The sequence below is a fragment of the Ranitomeya imitator genome, chromosome 8 (genome assembly GCF_032444005.1).
Source record: "Ranitomeya imitator isolate aRanImi1 chromosome 8, aRanImi1.pri, whole genome shotgun sequence".
Taxonomy (NCBI): domain Eukaryota; kingdom Metazoa; phylum Chordata; class Amphibia; order Anura; family Dendrobatidae; genus Ranitomeya; species Ranitomeya imitator.
The window spans coordinates 47,513,216-47,531,857 of NC_091289.1; the positions used below are offsets into that span (position 1 = coordinate 47,513,216).

The following is an 18,642-nucleotide window of genomic DNA, read 5'->3' on the forward strand; positions in this document are numbered from 1 at the left end:
TAAGATACTAATTTCTTGATTGTTCGCCTTTCGGGAGGGCTACTAGGTGTAATGTAGTGCACCCTGTGTATTGTGCGCATATCAATAAACAATGAGACACGTTGGTGTGAAAAAGTCTGCTTTATTTGAGGTATTGATTGATAAAAGAAGACTGTACAGCAATGACCATAATGTCTGGAAAAAAGAGGGAGAAAGATGAATAATGCAGGTGAGAAAGTGTTAAAATGACTCAAGACACAACACAAGAGTGAACCGTTTTGAAGATGATGGCCAAATTGAGTGGAGACATCACTTTAATATTAAGAAACTAATCGATGAAAGGACGAGACAATAGAGGCTGAAATGGAAAGACACATCGGTCCTCGTGGTCTTATATACGGGAAGTCTAGAGCATACGCCAATTATCGAAACACCTGTAGCGCCACTTTACACAATGGCGATAGAAGAATGATAGATAGAGGAGGAGATAGAAGTTATGGAAGAGACATGTAATATATGGGGTCGGGTGCACATGTCCATATGGGAGACTCACTGGAGTTAATGTCCGCTTTCTCTGTCCCTTTCCTGGAAGACGATACAGTCAGGGCTTAGCACATTCTCTTCATTCTTTTCAGAATCTAAACTCTGCAATGAGAAGAGATCTACAGTGAGAAAAATATTCTTAAAGGGAACCTGTCACCAGGTTTGACCGATAGGAGATGCGGCCACCACCTTCCAGGCCTGACATCCAGCATCCTGTAATGCTGTATATCTGCCCCCAACCCAAGACCTTTTATTAAACTCACCCGCAGAGCGGTCCGGTCCTAGGGGTGTCGCTGGTTTTAGTCCACCGCCTCCCTTCTTCTTACTAGGCCGTCCTCCTTATTGCTTCTCGTGGATGACACGTCCCTACATTATCCACACAGTCTCGATGGCATCGGGCTCCTCCACAGACATACTTCTCTACTGACTAGGACAGAGTAAAGTTCTGCAGTGCGCGTGTGCTCTTTGACCTTTCCTAGCACCTGCACACTGTAGTACTTTGCTCTTCCTCAACAGGGGAGAGAAGTACGCCTGCGCAGGAGCGCGATGGCGTGGAGACTGTGTGGATGATGTAAGGACCTGTCATCCACATGAAGCAAGGAGGACGGCATGCAAGATGAAGGGAGACACCAGACCAAGACCAGCGACACCCCTCAGATGGACCTCCCCGCAGGGGAGTATAATACAAGGTATTTTTCCTATCTCTCAGGCCAGGTTGAGGGCAGATATAATGCTGTATATCGGGTCTGAAAGGTGATGCCCTTACCTCAGATCGGCCAAACCTGGTGACGGGTTCACTTTAAAGGCGCACTCCAACTGTGGACTTTATGACAGCCAGTGCCCGTCTGGTGTAAACCACCCCTTATAAATTTAGCTCTGCGCCATTTTACAATTTAAAAGATGTAATGTATCAGGTTAGAACATTTTCAGTCCAGCTTAAAGGGAATCTGTCAGCAGGTTTTTGCTATATAATCTGAAAACCGCATGATGTAGTTGCTAAAAAACACAGATTTCAGGGAAGCCTCTCTTATCAAGCTCAGTGGTTTGGTTTACTTGCAATGATTATTTTAGCACCAGTTGCTTATTATTGCTGTGACACAGCAGCGCTGTGCCTCCTGGTCCGACTGTCTACAGTTATGTACAAGGAGACCCTGCTGTGGGCAGGGTTAGCTGTGATGTGGGCAGGGTTAGCTGTGATGTGGGCGGGGTTAACTTTCTCAGCTCTGCTTCATGTTAAATTTAAAAGCTCTGATTGTGTCAGACCGGCTAACGGTTAACTAAGTAAACTAAATGACACATAGTTGGACTCAGGGTCTCTTTGCCTACATCATGCTGATCTCGTATCAGGTAGCAGAAAACCTGGTGACAGATTCCCTTTAAGTGAGATTATATCCTGTAAGAATTTTACAGCCATTTACAGCTTGTATCTCTTATGTAGTCTAGTAAAATATACACAGTTAGTATTCAGATATAATATATTGTAAAGAATTTAAATATTGTAATTTAAAAAGAAAAAAATGTTGCCCTAACGATGTGACAAGAATCTATGTGAAGCATGCAGCAATTATCATGATTGTGTACCTGTGCCGTACTGCACGCCTCGCTTCCACATATTTTCAGCTTGCTCTGGAGCTCTCTGGAAACCACACAAAGAAATTCTGATTGTCCTTCACTACTGTAACTGTATGGAGACCCCAAGTTCACCAGCTTGTAGGAAAGAAGAAAAACAAAAAGCAAATATGCATCATACTTTTACCTTGTTTCCATTGATATATGAATCTTAAAGACGTTATTTGCTGGTGTAAAATATGCTTAACAGGGTCTAGACTGATTAAAAATAATAAGAGGTTGTATTCGCTAGTACTGATCCTCCGAAAATCCCTCTCTCCGGTGTCCACTCAGTCCCTACTCATCTGTGCCTCCTGGTCCTGTTCTCAAAACACCCTGACTGACCAGAAAATGCCTGCTCAGCCGAGCACCAGCTGTAGCCATGAGCTGCATCAGTCACAGATGGGCTGGGCAGGTATTTGCAGCAATATTTAGTGTGTCAAGCAGAGTCAGGAAGAAGAGACAAGCAGGGGTGAGTGTCACTTTTATTACCATTAATGGGAACCTATAACGCTATTAACCTGAAGCAATGTGGCTGCCACATCAAAAAACTGGATGCTGGGAGGAAATTAACTTTATTCCTGCAGGCAGCCTCCGGCTTGCAGTCATAGAGGCACAGCCGGCAAAGCTTGAGTCACCGCTCAGTACATAGTGAGCGGAGTCTGTAACTACATCCCGTCACTGACTGACAGCCAACTCCACAGTGCACCAAAAACAGCGCAATATAAAAAGCAGATTGTGAGCACAGTGACAGCACATCTACAGGGTGCTGTCACTGTGCTCGCAGTCTGCTTTTTATATTGCGCTGTTTTTGAAAATGAGAAATTCCTACAAAATAAATATAGAGTTAATTTATAGCTACTACATGTAATAAAGTTGGTTGTAAACAAGTAAACTTTCATGTTTGTTGATTGAATTTTATGGTGATGGCCTTTACCTGCTCAAATTTCCAGCTGTCAGACATGGTGGAAACCATCTGAGCCAACTCGGCTTCCTGACACTGTAATACCCGGTAGACATGTTTCTGTTGGGACTGGATAGAATTGTTTGAGGTTAGAAAAGTAGATTCGGGGTTTAGATAAGACTTTAGATATGTAGCCTGATCAGAGAAGTAAAATCTAGCCTATGGACACATACTGAGTAATGCGCTCAGTGGTTAAAGGGGTTGTCCACAACCCCTTCTCAATCTGAATGTTTTCCCCTTGTAAAATAATAACACTTAGGGCTCATACCCATCACTGTAAAAAAAAAAAAGGTCCGATATTCTTCCTGAAAAGTTGAACGAGTGGCATGTGATGTTCATGCGAGTACAATCTGATTTTTATCATCTAACATCTGATTGACAACCAAATAACATGCGAATGCCATCCATATGCAATGCAATTTTATCATGAGCTTATACATAGAGGAATTCTCTATGTCATTTAAAGATAGTTTTCCAAGGAAATATTCATCGATAGATAGGAAGATGTGACTGATATATATTTAGTGCTTTGCATGTGTAGATTTCTGTACATGTAATGTAGTAATGAATAATTCAATTTCACAAAAAAAATGGATGGGATCCCTCAAAATTTTAATAACCAGCAGAGAGAAAGCGAACAGCTTGGGGCAGATGTTTACAGCCAGGGAAGGGTCTAATACTTATGTAGCTTCCCAGGCTATTAATATCAGCTCACAGCTGTATACTTAGCTTTTACTAGTTATTAAAATGTGGAATCCAGAAAACAAATAAGATGTGGTCACCCCCTATAAGTAATAACCAGCAAAGGCTAGGCAGACAGCTGTGGGCTGATATTAATAGGCTAGGAAGGGGCCATGGAAATTGGCTCCATCCCAGACTAAAAACATCAGCTCTCAGCTGCCTCAGAAATGATGCATCGATAAGATGCACCAAATATGGCACTTAGCCTCACTCTTCCCACTTGCCCTTGTTAAGAGACATCAAGCCGAAGGGTTAGTAATGGAGAGGCATCTATAAGGCACCCCCATTACTAACCTCATGGTCATATTGTACATAAAAAACATCCTGAATAAAGTCTTTTATTTGAAATAATGACACTGACACCTTTATTGAAGAATAAAAATCACTTATACTCACCTTTACGCCCAATCCATTGAAGCCATTTTTGTAAAAAAAAATAAAATAAAATAATAAAGCAACATAATCCTCACCTGTCCCCGACGTGAAGATAATCTATTTATCCATTGCTGACACTAGCTCTGCTACATCTACATAGCACCCTGAATGCTTACATGATTCATCAGTCATCAGAGACACTGAGCTGCACACGGTTGTGCAGCTCAGTGTCTTGTGGTGATGGGAAAAAGGTGAGCTGTGTTCATGTCCAAAGAACACTATTTACCTCAATGATGTCAATGCGAGCGCCATGTGACATCATTGCGTACATGCTGACATCATTGGGGTGAAAGGAGTTAATTGGCTCTGAGCTCCGATAACTTTTCTGATGGCACCGCGAGTGTGAGATGTTTCTCACGCTTGCGGTGATGTCAGTGAGGTGAATGGAGGTCATTGGCTGTGAGCCCTGCTCACCTTTTTGCCGTCACCGCGAGGCACTGGGGTGCACAAGCATGCTCATCTCTGTGTCTCTGCTTACTAACATTCTGAACTCTTGCATCATGCCAGCATTCAGTGTACCAAGTGGATATAGCAGACATAGAGTCGGCCATGGACAAATGGATTATTATCTTCTCAGAGAGGTGAGGAATATATGGTACTTGTTTATGTTTTTAACTCTTGTACAGGGGACGTGGGCTTCAATGGATTGGGCGTACAGGTGAGTATAAGTGTTTTTTGTATTTTTAATTCAATAAAAGGAGTCTGTGTCATTGTTTCAAGTAAAGGACTTTATTCTGGTTTTTTTTTAACAATTTCACTAAGGTGTTAGTAATGGGAGCGTCTTATAGACACCTCTCTATTACTAACCCCTGGGTTTGATGTCACCTGACAATACAAAGGTGACATCAACCAGGGCATAGGTGTGTAAAAATCAGACGGCACTTGCATGGTCCGAGTGCCGTGCGATTTTATTATCACACCCATTGACTTGCATTGGCGAATCTCGTCTGATATACGTGAACTACTCGCAGCATGCTGCGATTTTTTTCTCAGTCCGATATGAGCTGAAAAAATTTGCAGTGACTCATAGGGTAACATTGGTCAGAGTGCAATCTGATTTTTTATTGGAATGAACTTGTTCTTTTTTTCTCACAGATGAGCGTGAGCCCTTATACTGACTTCTGGTGCCGGCGCTATTTCAGTGGTGTCTACACTTGCTCTCTCACTTCATCCAGACGTATGTGATACGTCCTGAGGAGGGGTGAGTGATACAGCAGCTGATTGACAGCAGGGATTGTGTGTCGTAACAATGTTTTGCGATCCCTGGGAGAGCCAGTGACAACATTGGAATGGTGCTGCCACTGGAAGTGAGTATACTCTCAATCCACCTGAAGACCCTCGACCTGTAACAAATTAAAAATAATAAAGCAACAATATCTCATACCTTCCGTCGATATGTCCCACGATGTAAATCCATCTGAAGGGGTTAAATTATTTTACAAGCAGGAGCTCTGCTATAATGCAGCTGTGCTCCTGCCTGTAAAACCCCAGCGAATGAATGGAGAGTAGGTCAATGACCTGTAGTTGCCTTCATTCGCGGTGATGCACCTTCTGCTGGATGTCCTCATATGAACTCGAGCCTGGGAACTTTTCTGAATAATTTGTTACAGGTCGAGGGTCTTCAGGTGGATTGAGAGTGGAATAAAATATTACAACAACCTGTGTGTTTATTTCATTAAAATACTTTGCAATATTGTGTGTGTGTTTTTTTAACCATTTCATGCTATTGGATTAATAATGGATAGGTGTCAGAATTGACGCCTCTCCATTATTAATCTGGCTTAATGTCACCTTACAATAGCAAGGTGACATTAACCCTTCCTTACCCCATATCCCACCTCTACATGGGAATGGGAAGAGAGTGGCCAAGTGCCAGAATAGGCGCATCTTCCAGATGTGACTTTTCTGGGGTGGCTAGGGGCAGATGTTTTTAGCCAGGGGGGGGGCAATAACCATGGACCCTCTCCAGGCTATTAATATCTGCCCTCAGTCACTGGCTTTACTACTCTGGCGGAGAAAATTGCGCGGGAGCCCACGCCAATTTTTCCGCCATTTAACCCTTTAATTTAATAGCTAGACAGCCCAAATGTTGCACATACACACTACTAACATTAGTAATGTGGATTATGCAAAAAAAAAAAGGGATATGAGATGGTTTACTGTATGTAAACCAGGTCTCATATCATGTCGGGTTTAGGAAGGAGATAGCAAAAGACGGCAATTGAATTACCGGCTTTTAAGCTATCTCGCGCTGGATGAAATATTAATATATATATATACATATACATATATATATATATATATATATATATATAGACAGTATATATGTTTTTATGTTTTTTGGAGCACATGGATCCATTGTATGTCCGTATGTCGGTTTTGCAAGCCTGCGAGAAAATCTCGCAGTACGGATGCCATACGGATTACATACGGAGGATGCCATGCTCGAAATACGCTGACACACCCTGCCTACGGAGGAGCTACGGACCACTATTTTGGGGACTTTTCTGCGTATTACGGCCGTAAATTATGGACCGTATTTTTATACGCTGAGTGTGACGCCGGCCTCAGTGTTATTATTTTATAAGGGGGAAACACATGGATTGAGAAGGGGTTGTCGGAGTAGTGGTCAACCCCTTTAAGGAATGTACACCTTAATAAACCAATTAAATACATTATAACAATAAAACTAACATAGAAAACAAAGCAACTTTGCAAAATGTGGGAAGAAACCCTGTATAGTCTGATCCTGCTGTTTTATCACTACCCTATTTCTTGCTAGCTAATGTTTTGGGGACAGACTGGAGGTAGTATGATTGCAGGATGAGACTACAAATAGCTTGTCTGTAGTCAGTTACCATGGAAATACAGGCCTCCATAAGGGACTTTCTTGACAATATGACACAGGGTAACTATATAGCAGAGAGTCGGTATCATAGAATCATAGAATGTTAGAGTTGGGAGGGATCTCCAGGGTCATCGTGTCCAACCCCCTGCTCAATGCAGGATTCACTAAACCATCTCAGACAGATATCTGTCCAGCCTCTGTTTGAAGACTTCCATTGAAGGAGAACTCACCACCTCTCGTGGCAGCCTGTTCCACTCATTGATCACCCTCACTGTCAAACGTTTTTTCAAATATCAAATCTGTATCTTCTCCCTTTCACTTTCAGGTATGCAAGCACAGCTCCCGGCTTGTCGTACCTGGGTCAACCATACATTATACAGCCATCCAATGATTTCAATGCCTGCACATACTGCTTACATATATATGCAGTGAATGCTGCAGAAGAAATGTAGACTCATATGTGACTTCTCCCTTCGATATCAGCTAATTATCAGGTCTTTGGGTATTTTCAAAAACCTTGACTTCTGTTTCTCATGTGCTTGCAAAAGGCTCCTACAACATACATTAAATGGACAGACCCCCAATTTGGCCTCTTTCCTCCAGCATAGATCAAGGCTTCAATCATTTTTGGCGGGTTGTGTTATTCCATACAGTAATGTCTAGTAAAAAAAAATTGGTACACCATATATTTCTTTATAATAGTAGTGACAGCATATCATACTTCACAACTTTCTTTTAAAAGGAACCCGACAGCTTCCCTAAGGCCCTCAAATGGCCACCATGTATTTATTGCTATCTTTGTACCCTTGCTAACAAGACCTTTTAAAGGGAACTTTAAAATAATTCTATTAACCTGCAGATACAGGGTTAATCTGCAGGTTAATTGCGTTCTGACACCATGCAGTGCCTGGACTGAGAGCCTCACTGCCAGGAGGAAATTAACTTTATTCCTCATGGCAGGGTCGCTCTTTCAGTCATAGGGATGGCGCCGGCTGGATTTCAGTCTCCGCTCTGTGCATAGTGACTGGCAACTGTAACCGCCCCCGGCACAGACTGACAGCTGGATTAGGACTGGCTGTCAGTCAGTGCTAGAAATTTCCTTAGAGAAGCTAAAGAAGACCTTATATGAAAGATTTTTCAGGCAGCAATTATATGGTTCATTTTTTCTCATGGATGCTTTATATAATATGATGAAGAGGCTACTAGCCACTTATGACACTGCTCATCTCAAGGGGACACATCCGATATCATGCGAAAAGAAACAACCTAATTTATTTTTCATTACATGCACAATATATATTTATTTTATCATTTATATATTATGAATGTAGTGGCGGCCCGCTGCGGGTTTTTCTCATATCTAGTCTTTTATGCCTTAATTTGCAGTTTCCTGCAGTCACATTACGCTAACCCGGTTATTTTGCTGCCTGATAAAAGCAGAATGTTTTGGATTGTTCGGTGAACTGTGTAATGTGTTCCCTATGATTTATTCAGATATAAGCAGCTGCTCGGTGACAGTCACAAGGATGCACTGCTTTAGCTATAAGACTACATAAGAGCACCTAGGAGGCGGATGCTCTCATTATCTATATTGCTTCCATCACAGACACTTTTTCCAAATTAATATGTTTTGGACAAGTCCTTGACGTAAGGGGTACACGTGACTCATGACCGCCTTTACTGACTTAAACGCCTAACCTTAATTACTTACTGCATCGGATCTCTCGTAAACTGCCTTATCGTAAGATCCCCTCCTGAATAACGACATTACACCAGATTTGGATTAAATGGCCACAACAGCCTTTTATTAAACATAAATACAACATGTAAACAATATACCCCCAGGGAGTGGTGGACCTCGAAGCCTCAAAATAACCTTGCAGAAATTCAAATTGTGTACCTTGGCCTCCAGGCTTAGTCTTGCCTCCAGCCACTAAGCACCAGCTCGGAGGCAGATAATGACCAACCCGGCCAAACCAACCGATTACCAAATCCTTTAATCAGCCCCTCCACGGGCTGATCTACCACATCCACTCGCAATCCACTCTGGGGGAGTCCAGGACCACTAGAGGTCCCCCCCCCCTAGAATTTGCCATTCCCCTCTTTCCTCCAACTTCGAGGACCTCCCTCCCCCGCCACCAACATAAATGTTTTGACACCTCAAACATTTGTGTCCCTCCAAACCTTCAAACCCATCTCAATTCCTTCCTGAACAGCGAGACACCACATGTCAACCCCAATTGCATTTAAATGCACACCATCTGCTCTCCAATATTCGCCCTTTCCGGATTCCAAATTTACATGACTCACTACCAATGCCCCATTCCGCACCTTGAACCGAGATACCGCCCTATTTACTTTTATTCTGGCCTTATTTATCCCCTCAATTGAGCGAGCACCTCGCCACACCTTCCTCGGGATAATATCCGACCAGACAACTAACAACTTCGGAAACGCCGCCCAAAGTTTTAAAATGTCGAATTTTATGTCCTTTATCAATTCCCTACAGGGCCTTTTGCCCAAGTCATTCCCGCCCAAATGAATTACTACCACATCCGGAGCTCGATCCAAACAAACAAACTGGTGGAACTCCGGCAAAAGCTGGCTCCATATCATTCCGTGTTTCCCGATCCACCACAGAATCGCTGTCTCTCTTGAGAACCCCAGTTGCCGCCCGTCCGGCTGAATTGCGGCCCGCCAAGCCGCCCAAAAAACGAAAGAGTGGCCCATGATCCACACCAGCCAGTGCTCGCGGCCTGAAATAGATAACACAACAATAAGAAAAAAACAATTCAACTATTAAACCATTAGACCAAGTTCGGGCAGATATAGGAAATGAATATCTTCGACTCCCACCGACCGATCTTTTTTACCACCTCCTCGCCCAGGCCCCTCCTGGCAGCTTCCGTCGCTGCGCCAATTCTAAATGAGGGCCCACTGTAATCCCCCGGTGAAATTCCCCCTGCGATCAAACATTTCTTAAAAACTGCTATGAACTGAAATCGAGATGAAAAGGAACGTCCTCATGGACCAAAAGGGGGTTGGACAATCCTTCGCCCATCCCCATGAAAGCATTGACACACAGGACCGGGAATAACGGGGAACCGGCCAAATTAAATAATACCACTTTACAGCCTTTACCTTGACTGTCTGTCTTAGAAAATCGAAGCCGAATGACTACCCTATCATTATACACGTCCACGTCGTCCCTCAACAAACCACCTTTGGTTCTTTTAGAGGGTCTGACCAACTCCCCTAACCAAAAGGCTCCAAAGAACGCTAATGCGAAGGCCGCCTTAAAAAGAATTATTTCCCATTGCGATGAACAGACCGAAGCTAACTGATTGCCCAAAATTAACAATACCTCGTATGATACCGGGCGTCTTTTATCGCTCACCGCCCAACCTTTTCTCCATCCCTTTAACGTCTGAACTACAAAAAAAGACTTTGTGACGTCCTTAAGGCCCCGAGCCTTAAAACCGAATGCAATGCCCGCCAACAACTTGTTCATTCTAGACACGGACCAACCTGACTCTTTAAAATGCTCCGATCAACAACAATAATCTATTCTCTCGTCCTGTAGTCCCGCCCCTAAAGAAACACCCCACTCTTCCCAAGTACCCCATGCATGCTGATACTGACTCCACGACCTAGTCGATAAACAGTTCTGAAACAGATAATCTACTGCCCGCCAGGAAGCTTCCATAACTCCGCTGGGCACTCCTGGCCTGTCGACTCCACCTTAGGTACCAATTCTCGAAAACGATCTCCCTGCAAGTGAGAAAGAGCAACAGAGACAGGGTTAAAAGCCATCGACCTGACCTCCGCCACAATCCACAAATTCAAAGATAAGCCCAAAAACACCAAACGCTGCAAAATTTTTACTACCGCCAGTGAATCGGCCGACAGTGAATTTATCGCCACGGCAACCGCATCGGACCCACATGGAAAATTAATCTTCCTGTCTCACACACTGTTACTCCATAACGACAACGCAACAACGATAGGGAACAAATGAGGAAGAACCCGATTTTGTAGCCAACCTTGCTCCCACCAGAAACCAGGCCATTCAGCCAACAACCAACTGCCTTGAAAAAACAAACCAAAACCACGATCATCCACCACGGCAATGATGAAACCCAAATCATCTGAATTCACAACCGGTTTTATCCAGATAGACTTTCCGTTGTAATTCTCAAAAAAATTTGCCCATACTGCCAAATCTTCATGCAATTCCTTCCTTAGTCTGATAAAATGAAGCGGAGATCGAACGCCCCTGGTCGCCAACGACAACCTGCGGCAGAATGCCCTTCCCATCGGCATAATACGGCAAGCGAAGTTCAATTTGCCAAGCAAAGATTGTACCTCCCTCAGCTTCAATTTTTTAGCACTACATGCCCTAGACACCTCTTCGCTCAGAGCGCTAACCTTATCCCCAGGCAGCCTGCACACCATTTCTAAGGTATCGATTTTTATAGCCAGACATCTCAGAACAGTGATTAGACCCACAGTTTTGTCCGGAGCTAAAGGAACTCCGAAAATCTTGCACACTCTCTCCATAGTGTGCAATAGCACCGACCAATCGGTACTTCCAGATAGTGAATGCAGGATTTCAAGCCCGACACGTCTTTCACCACCCACTCCAAAAAGGTGCTAAAAGTTTCGAAGTACGCGCAGGAAAGGGAACAACCCATGGGGAGACAGCGATCGACGTAAAAACCTCCATCCCAATAGCAACCCAGGAGATGCATACTCTCCGGGTGAACCGGTAGTAGCCTGAAAGCCGTTTCGATATCCGTTTTCGCCAACAGTGCGCCACCCCCACATACCCAAACCCAATCCATAACCGCATCAAATGAAGTGTAAATCACCGAACATAAGTGAGGGTCAATTCCATGATTTACTGAGGACCCTTTCGGAAAGGACAGATGATAAATCAATCTGAATTTATTGGGTTCCTTCTTTGGTACCACGCTCAATGGGGAAACCCTCAGATTGCGTATAGGCGCCACTGGAAAAGGGCCGGCCATCCTACCCAATTTAACTTCGCTCTCCAGCTTTTTAGCAACCACGTCAGGAAATTGTAGAGCCAGTTTCAAATTTTTTGTGGAAAATTTATGTCCGCATGCACGAATGGAATACGGAAACCATCCCGAAAACCTCCTTCTAACAAAGCTGCAGCTGGTGAATCAGGGTACCTATTTAGAAATGGCACCATCACGTCCAGACGAACTGGCATCATTCCTTTTTTCAGAACCGTCTCTGCTTCTCTGTCTGCCACCCTTAAAACATTTGGAGGACCCGTGCGGTCCCCCGCAAGTTGCACATTCATGCTTGAATTTGCATTTTCCACCAAATTTACATGACCCTTCATTGAATGCAAAGCACAGTCCTCTTTGCATTGCCGCTGAGTGTCCCAACTGCCCTGAACCCCCAGCGCTTCCAGAAAACGACTGGCTGCCTGACCCAAAGCGTGATGGCACCATAACCTTCGTCCACAAAGCTATATCTTTGTGATCCCACTGAATACTAGGCCTAATGGCCTTCCGTTGCTGGAATTGTTCATCATATCTGAGCCAACCTTGGCCCCCGTAAGTCCGATAAGCTTCCCCAATCGCATCCATCTAACAAAAAATCCCCGAGCAGTTCTCGGGGGACCTCTCACCAATCACACTCGCCAAAATGGCGAATGCCTGTAACCAATTAGAAAACGTCCTAGGAATCAGCCTAAAACGCCTTTTTTCTTCCTCCTCTTTTTTTAAATCATCTTTGCGCAGCCTGTCCAATTGAAAATGCTCTAATGGTAATAAGGAGAATATTTCCATGTATTCCCCTTTCCAAATTTTTTCCCTGGTTCCACTTTTTAAGTGTGCCCCCAATGGTCCCTCGAAACAAACGTATACCTCCCCACGGGCCGCGTCATCCAAAGGCACTGAGGTATCTTTTTCCGCTTCCCCTGCCTGACTGGCAACAGACACGCTAACTGAAGGTACGGCAGCACTCGTCGCCGCAGCATCATTCCCCACGTTATCTGATGACATACTCCTAGAACTCATATCAGTGAACCCCCCCAGAGAACCCTCAAACCCGAAACTTCCCCCAGATTCCCAAGCCATGCCGCAGAAGGAGAAGAACCCAGGTTTGAACCCCCACCCGATCCCCATAGCGCCACCAGATCTCTAAGCCCGTGCATGATAAGACCTAACCCCCCCGACCCCCCCCATAAATACATCCCTACTAACACTGACAGAGGGAGCTAACACAGGGGTACATGAAAGAAAAGGATTGTCCTCACTTAGCTGTCCGAGCGCTGTGGACCCGGCAGCCGAAGATCCTGAAGCCAGATGTACGTGCTCCTTTCCTGAGTTCTCCATCCGTTGGTCCCCGGGTAAGTCAGACGGCCGACTGCTGTCCTGTGACACCCCATCCGAAGGTGCAGGGTCCCTTGCTGCTGACGCCACCGCTGTGAAGATGCCTGAGCCAGCGTAATGCTGCCTGTGCCGGGAAGTGCTCCTATCTGCAGCTGTGACATGGCCAGACCCCCTGGATGGACTCAGCTCGGCCTGCGCTGGCTAGAGGAAGTCAGCCCTCCAGCTCCCTGCCCCGTCCCAGGCAGAGCGCTGCTGACAGGGCCAGCAGAACGCCACCCATTAGATGCCACATGCCGAGAGGCCTGGGAATAAGGCCCCCGCCTCCTGGAAGCGCCCGTTCCTCTGCGCCGAGCATGCTCACCTGACCTGGCGCAGCCCGCCGCTCCTGGTCCCGCCACCTGGTGAGTCACGCGCCGAGGAGGCCGACACCTCCTCCTGCTGCATGCCCCACAGTGCTGCCGGATTCCTCCCGGCTCTGCCGCGGGCCGCTGCTGCACCGCCGCTCGCGTCTCCTGCCGGAGGGTCCCTAGAGGGGCTCCTAATACGGCGTCTGGCCCAAGGGGTGACGTCGGGGCTCAAGCACGCCGGAGGCCTGGACCTCCGCGGCCGGCGTCCCTCTGCAGGTACCTGGGCTAGTCCCGTCACCGCTCCGTCCGGAAGGCTGCTTATGGACTGCTGCAGCCATTCGGTGCCCTGTGTGCTGGCCTGTTTGCGCAGTCTCTGCAATAAGGCCTCCACGTCCATCACTGGGGATTTCAGCCACCGCCGGACCAGCAGGTGAGCGTGGCAGTTGCTGAGGTGAAATTGTCGGTTTCTTATCCAAATCACCCCCTCAGTAAGCTCCCCCCGCTTGCTCCTCCCTGCCTCATCCAAACCCTGCCCCCCCCTGTCCAAATTCAAAAATACACAGCCCAAGCAAACTATTTAACCCCGACTTGCCCTTGCCCACCCTGAGGCTCTGCCATTCCCCGTGACCCCATCATGCTGGCCTCCCTTGAGGGCCAGGGGCCCAGTACGGCCTTTCCTGGATATCAATGATGTATGAAAAGACCATAGAACTCCAAAACTCAGACCTCAGCAAAAGACAATTCAGACATTTTTGATGAAACACAATTAGGAAAAGAAAGTCTAGACGTCATGGTTGGTTTACAGAGTTGGTGCAAATCGATTCGCAAGACCCAGTCCATTGGTCACATCAGTAATCTGTGGTCGCTGGGCTGGAGTCCTAAAAAAACGCCTCCTACCTCCTAACACCCATGGCTCTATTTTTGATTAGCCTGAAGTAACATCACATGTGCGTCGCACTGCAATGCTGAAATTGCATCTGGCCGGCTAATCAAAAGAAGAGCCATGGATGCCGGAGAGGTAGGAAGCGGCTCTCAAGTCTCCCATCCAGCGGTCACAGATTACTGATGTGGCTGTTAGACCAAGTCTTACAAGTCGTTTCGCACCAACTCTGTTGTGCCAAGGAGATGTTTGAAAAACAACCAATTGATTCATTTTTCCCGTACAATGAAAATAGATGACGCACTGACCGTAAATACATAAAAACAGAACGTGTTTGGATAAGAGCGGACTGAGATGTGGATTTAAAAAAATTGTATAAATAAGGCCTTAAAGTGTAATAATCCTGCTAAATTATCTTATTTTGATCACAAGCAAAATTAGTCCAACATAAGTCACATCCTGTGTTTTTGTGACAACACTTCTTCTTTGTGTCTAGATTTAACCCCTTCATGACCGGAGCTTTTTTCGGTTTTGCGTTTTCATTTTTTTGCTCCCCACATTCCCAGAGCCATTACTTTTTATTGAAAAGTGCTATTCTACCATGTTTTTTGTTTGGCTTTTTTGCTAGGCTCACTAAATGCTAAAACTGACCAGCCATTATGATTTTCCAGGTCATTACAAGTTCATAGACACCAAACAAGTCTAGTTTTTTTTTTATCTAAGTGGTGAAAAAAATTCCAAAGTTTGCTAAAAAAAAAATTGTGCCATTTTCCGATACCCGTAGCATCTCCATTTTCCATTTGTGCCGAGCTGATGTTTTTAATGATACAATTTTTGTGCAGATACGATCTTTTAATCACCCGTTATTGCATTTTAATTCAATGCCACGGTGACCAAAAAAACATAATTCTGGCATTTTGATATTTTTCTCGCTACGCCGTTTAGCGATCAGGTTAATCCTTTTTTTTATAGATCGGGCGATTCTGAACGCAGTGAAATATGTCTATGTTTGATTTTATTTTCATTGTTTTATTTTGAATGGGGCGAAAGGGGGTGATTTGAACTTTTATTTTTTTTTTCATATTTTTAATCAGATTTTTTTAAGCTTTTGGTATGCTTCAATAGCCTCCATGGGAGACTAGATCGCCCTTATGTAGCAGAATTACTGCATTGCTATGAGCGCCGACCACAGGGTGGCGCTCATAGCAATCCAGCATCAACAACCATAGAGGTCTCAAGGAGACCTCTGGTTGTCATGCTGATGCACCGCTGACCCCCGATCACGTGACGGGGGTCAACGGTGTGCTTATTTCTGGTGGCCAGAAGCACGCGCTAAATGCTGCTGTTTGACAGCAGCATTTAACTAGTTAATAGGCCTGCACCAATTATGGGCACATGTCAGTTGTTGAAAACAGCTGACATGTCATAGCTTTGAGGTGGGCTCACTGCCGGAGCCCACCTCAAAGCAGGGCTTCTGACGTCGGATGTACTATCCCATCTGATGTTAGAAAGGGGTTAAAGCCGTTGACGACTACTCGGGCAACCCCTTCTCCATTCTCATATTTCAAAATAATAACACATGTACCGTTAAAATTTTTCCCACGGCGCTCGCGCTGATGTTAGTGAGTTGAACTGAGTTCATTGGCTGTGAACTCACGGGACCTTTCTGACAACACCGCGAGGGTGTGAACTTTCCCATGCTCGTGGTTGGTGATGTCAGTGAGCTGAAAGGAATTCACCGAGAGGTGCTGAGCTGAGAAGTCACGCACAGATCGGTGCCTCTGGTGGATGGCAGGCTTTATAGTTGCATAATGCAACAATGAAGCCTGCCACCTAGATGCAGCAGAGCTAGACCCATTGTGGCACAAAATGGATTATTATCTTCTTGGTGAACAGGTGAGGAATATGGTTGTTTATTATTTTAATTCTGTTACAGGGGACATTGGCTTCAGTGGACTGGGCAATGACGTGAGTATGGTTTAATTTAGATTAATTAAAGAAGTCTGTGTCAGTCTTTCAATTAAAGGACTTTATTCTGGTTGTGTGCTTATTTACAAAATAAGTGTGGAGTTAGTAATGGGGATGTCTTATAGACACCTCTCCAATACTGACCTCTGGGCTTGATGTCACCTGAAAATACAAAGGTGACATCAACCCCCCTAACTATCACCCCACTTGCCACCACTACAGGGCAACTGGGAAGAGTGAGCCTAAGTGCGCATCTTATGGACGCGCCCTTGCTGGGGCAGCTGAAAGCTTAATTCTTAGTCTGGGAAGGGGCCAATATTTATGGCCCCTTCTAAGTCTATTAATATCAGCCTGCAGCTGTCTGCCTAGTCTTTGCTTATTATTAAATATAGGGAGACCCTACATCATTTTTGGGAGGGAGTTCCCCATTTTAATAACCAGGAAAGGCTAAGTATACAGCTGTAAGCTGATATTAATAGCCTTGGAAGCTCCATGGTTATTACTCCTTTCTCTGGCTATAAACATCTACCCCGCTGTCTGCTTTCCCTCTTATGGTTACTAAAATGTTGGGGGATCCCAAGCAATTTTTTTCCGAAAATAATTTATTCCATAATAAAATAGATGTACAGTAAGCTGCACAAGCACTGTACTAATTATATATGTCACTGACATCTGTATAGCTATCTATTCTATGTAAAAATATATATTCTATCTATTCTATTGTGTCAGGCCACACTGTGATTTTACTGTATGTGGCAGATGAATTGCTGGCTATTCAAAGGACATCAGCATGTAAAAATCACACGGCACTTGCATAGTCTGATTACCATGCGATTTTTTTTCTCACACCCATTAACTTGCATTAGCAAGTCTCGTCCAAGATACGAGGACAATTGCAGCATGCTTCAATTTTTTTCTCAGTCTGATGTCAGCTGGGAAAAAAAATCACAGATGAGCCGTGACTCATGGCTTAATATTGATAAGAGTGCAATCTGATTTTTTTTTTATCGGATTGCACATGTCCGTTTTCCTCACAGATGAGTATGAACCCTTAGGTTGATGCTGTGAATACTTTCTACCAAATCACTTCCTCACTCAGTCACCATGATGTAGCAAGCAGTTTTTTAGAGTCAATGCCCCTGAAGAGGCTGAGATGGTGAAACTCAGGGTCAGGCAGTTAATTGACATGCCCTATGAAAACAGTATGATGTGTTTAGTGTTCCAAGTGATCTGTACTTGATAGGCCTGCAAAAAACAATGGTTTCGACACAGACTTCATGAATACACTTTCTGGTGTCTACTTAATGGTGACTTGGTGAAGGCTAAACGAGAATAGAATATAATTATGTTTGACACTGACCCGTAAGAATGGATTTTAACGCTACACTGAAGGTGATTTGGACTCTATTTTATCTTACCTGTGACTCTGAAAGTATATTTTTCCAGAAACACTGTTTATAAGATGCATATCTATAGTGGTTGCAGGGTTTGAATCAAACCTGACTCCTGAAGCCTAAGGGGGCCAAAAGGTCAGTCTGAGACATATAAGAAAACCAATGCTAATAAGGACTAATAAAGATGCATGGCGACTTCTTTGAAGCTTTTACATTGGGGCTCATTACATTGAAGTTACACCACTGCTATCTACATATACAGATCTGGCAAAAATTAAGAGACCACTGCAAAATGTGCAGTTTGTCTGATTTTTCTCTTTATAGGTATATTTTTGAGTAAAATGTAAATTGTTCTTTTATTCTATAAACTACTGACAACATGTCTCCAAAGTTCCAAGCAATAAATTTTGTATTTATTTTCTGAAAATGAGAAATGGTCAAAATAACAACAAGATGCATTGCTTTCAGACCTCAAATAATGCAAAAAAAAAAACAAGTTCATAATCATTTAGAAACAACAATACTAATGTTTTAACTCAGGAAGAGTTCAAAAATTAATATTTT

The 18,642-nt window shown here is 44.3% G+C and overlaps 1 protein-coding gene across 3 annotated transcripts in view; it reads right to left on the reverse strand.

The window, feature by feature from the left end:
* Nucleotides 1–101: 101 nt before the first annotated feature.
* KCTD17 (potassium channel tetramerization domain containing 17) overlaps nt 102–18,642 on the reverse strand; it is a 28,507-nt gene continuing 9,966 nt past the window's right edge. The window contains exons 4-7 of one of the 3 annotated variants that reach the window (XM_069736855.1): nt 3,068–3,163; nt 2,104–2,229; nt 533–624; nt 102–174 (exon numbers count right to left, since the gene is read on the reverse strand). In XM_069736855.1, coding sequence (XP_069592956.1) covers nt 538–624; nt 2,104–2,229; nt 3,068–3,163 — 309 coding nt within the window. In that variant the 3' untranslated portion in view covers nt 102–174; nt 533–537. Of the gene's footprint in view, nt 175–402; nt 625–2,103; nt 2,230–3,067; nt 3,164–18,642 lie in introns of those variants that run through there. The other 2 variants (XM_069736854.1, XM_069736856.1) reach the window with 2 other exon arrangements.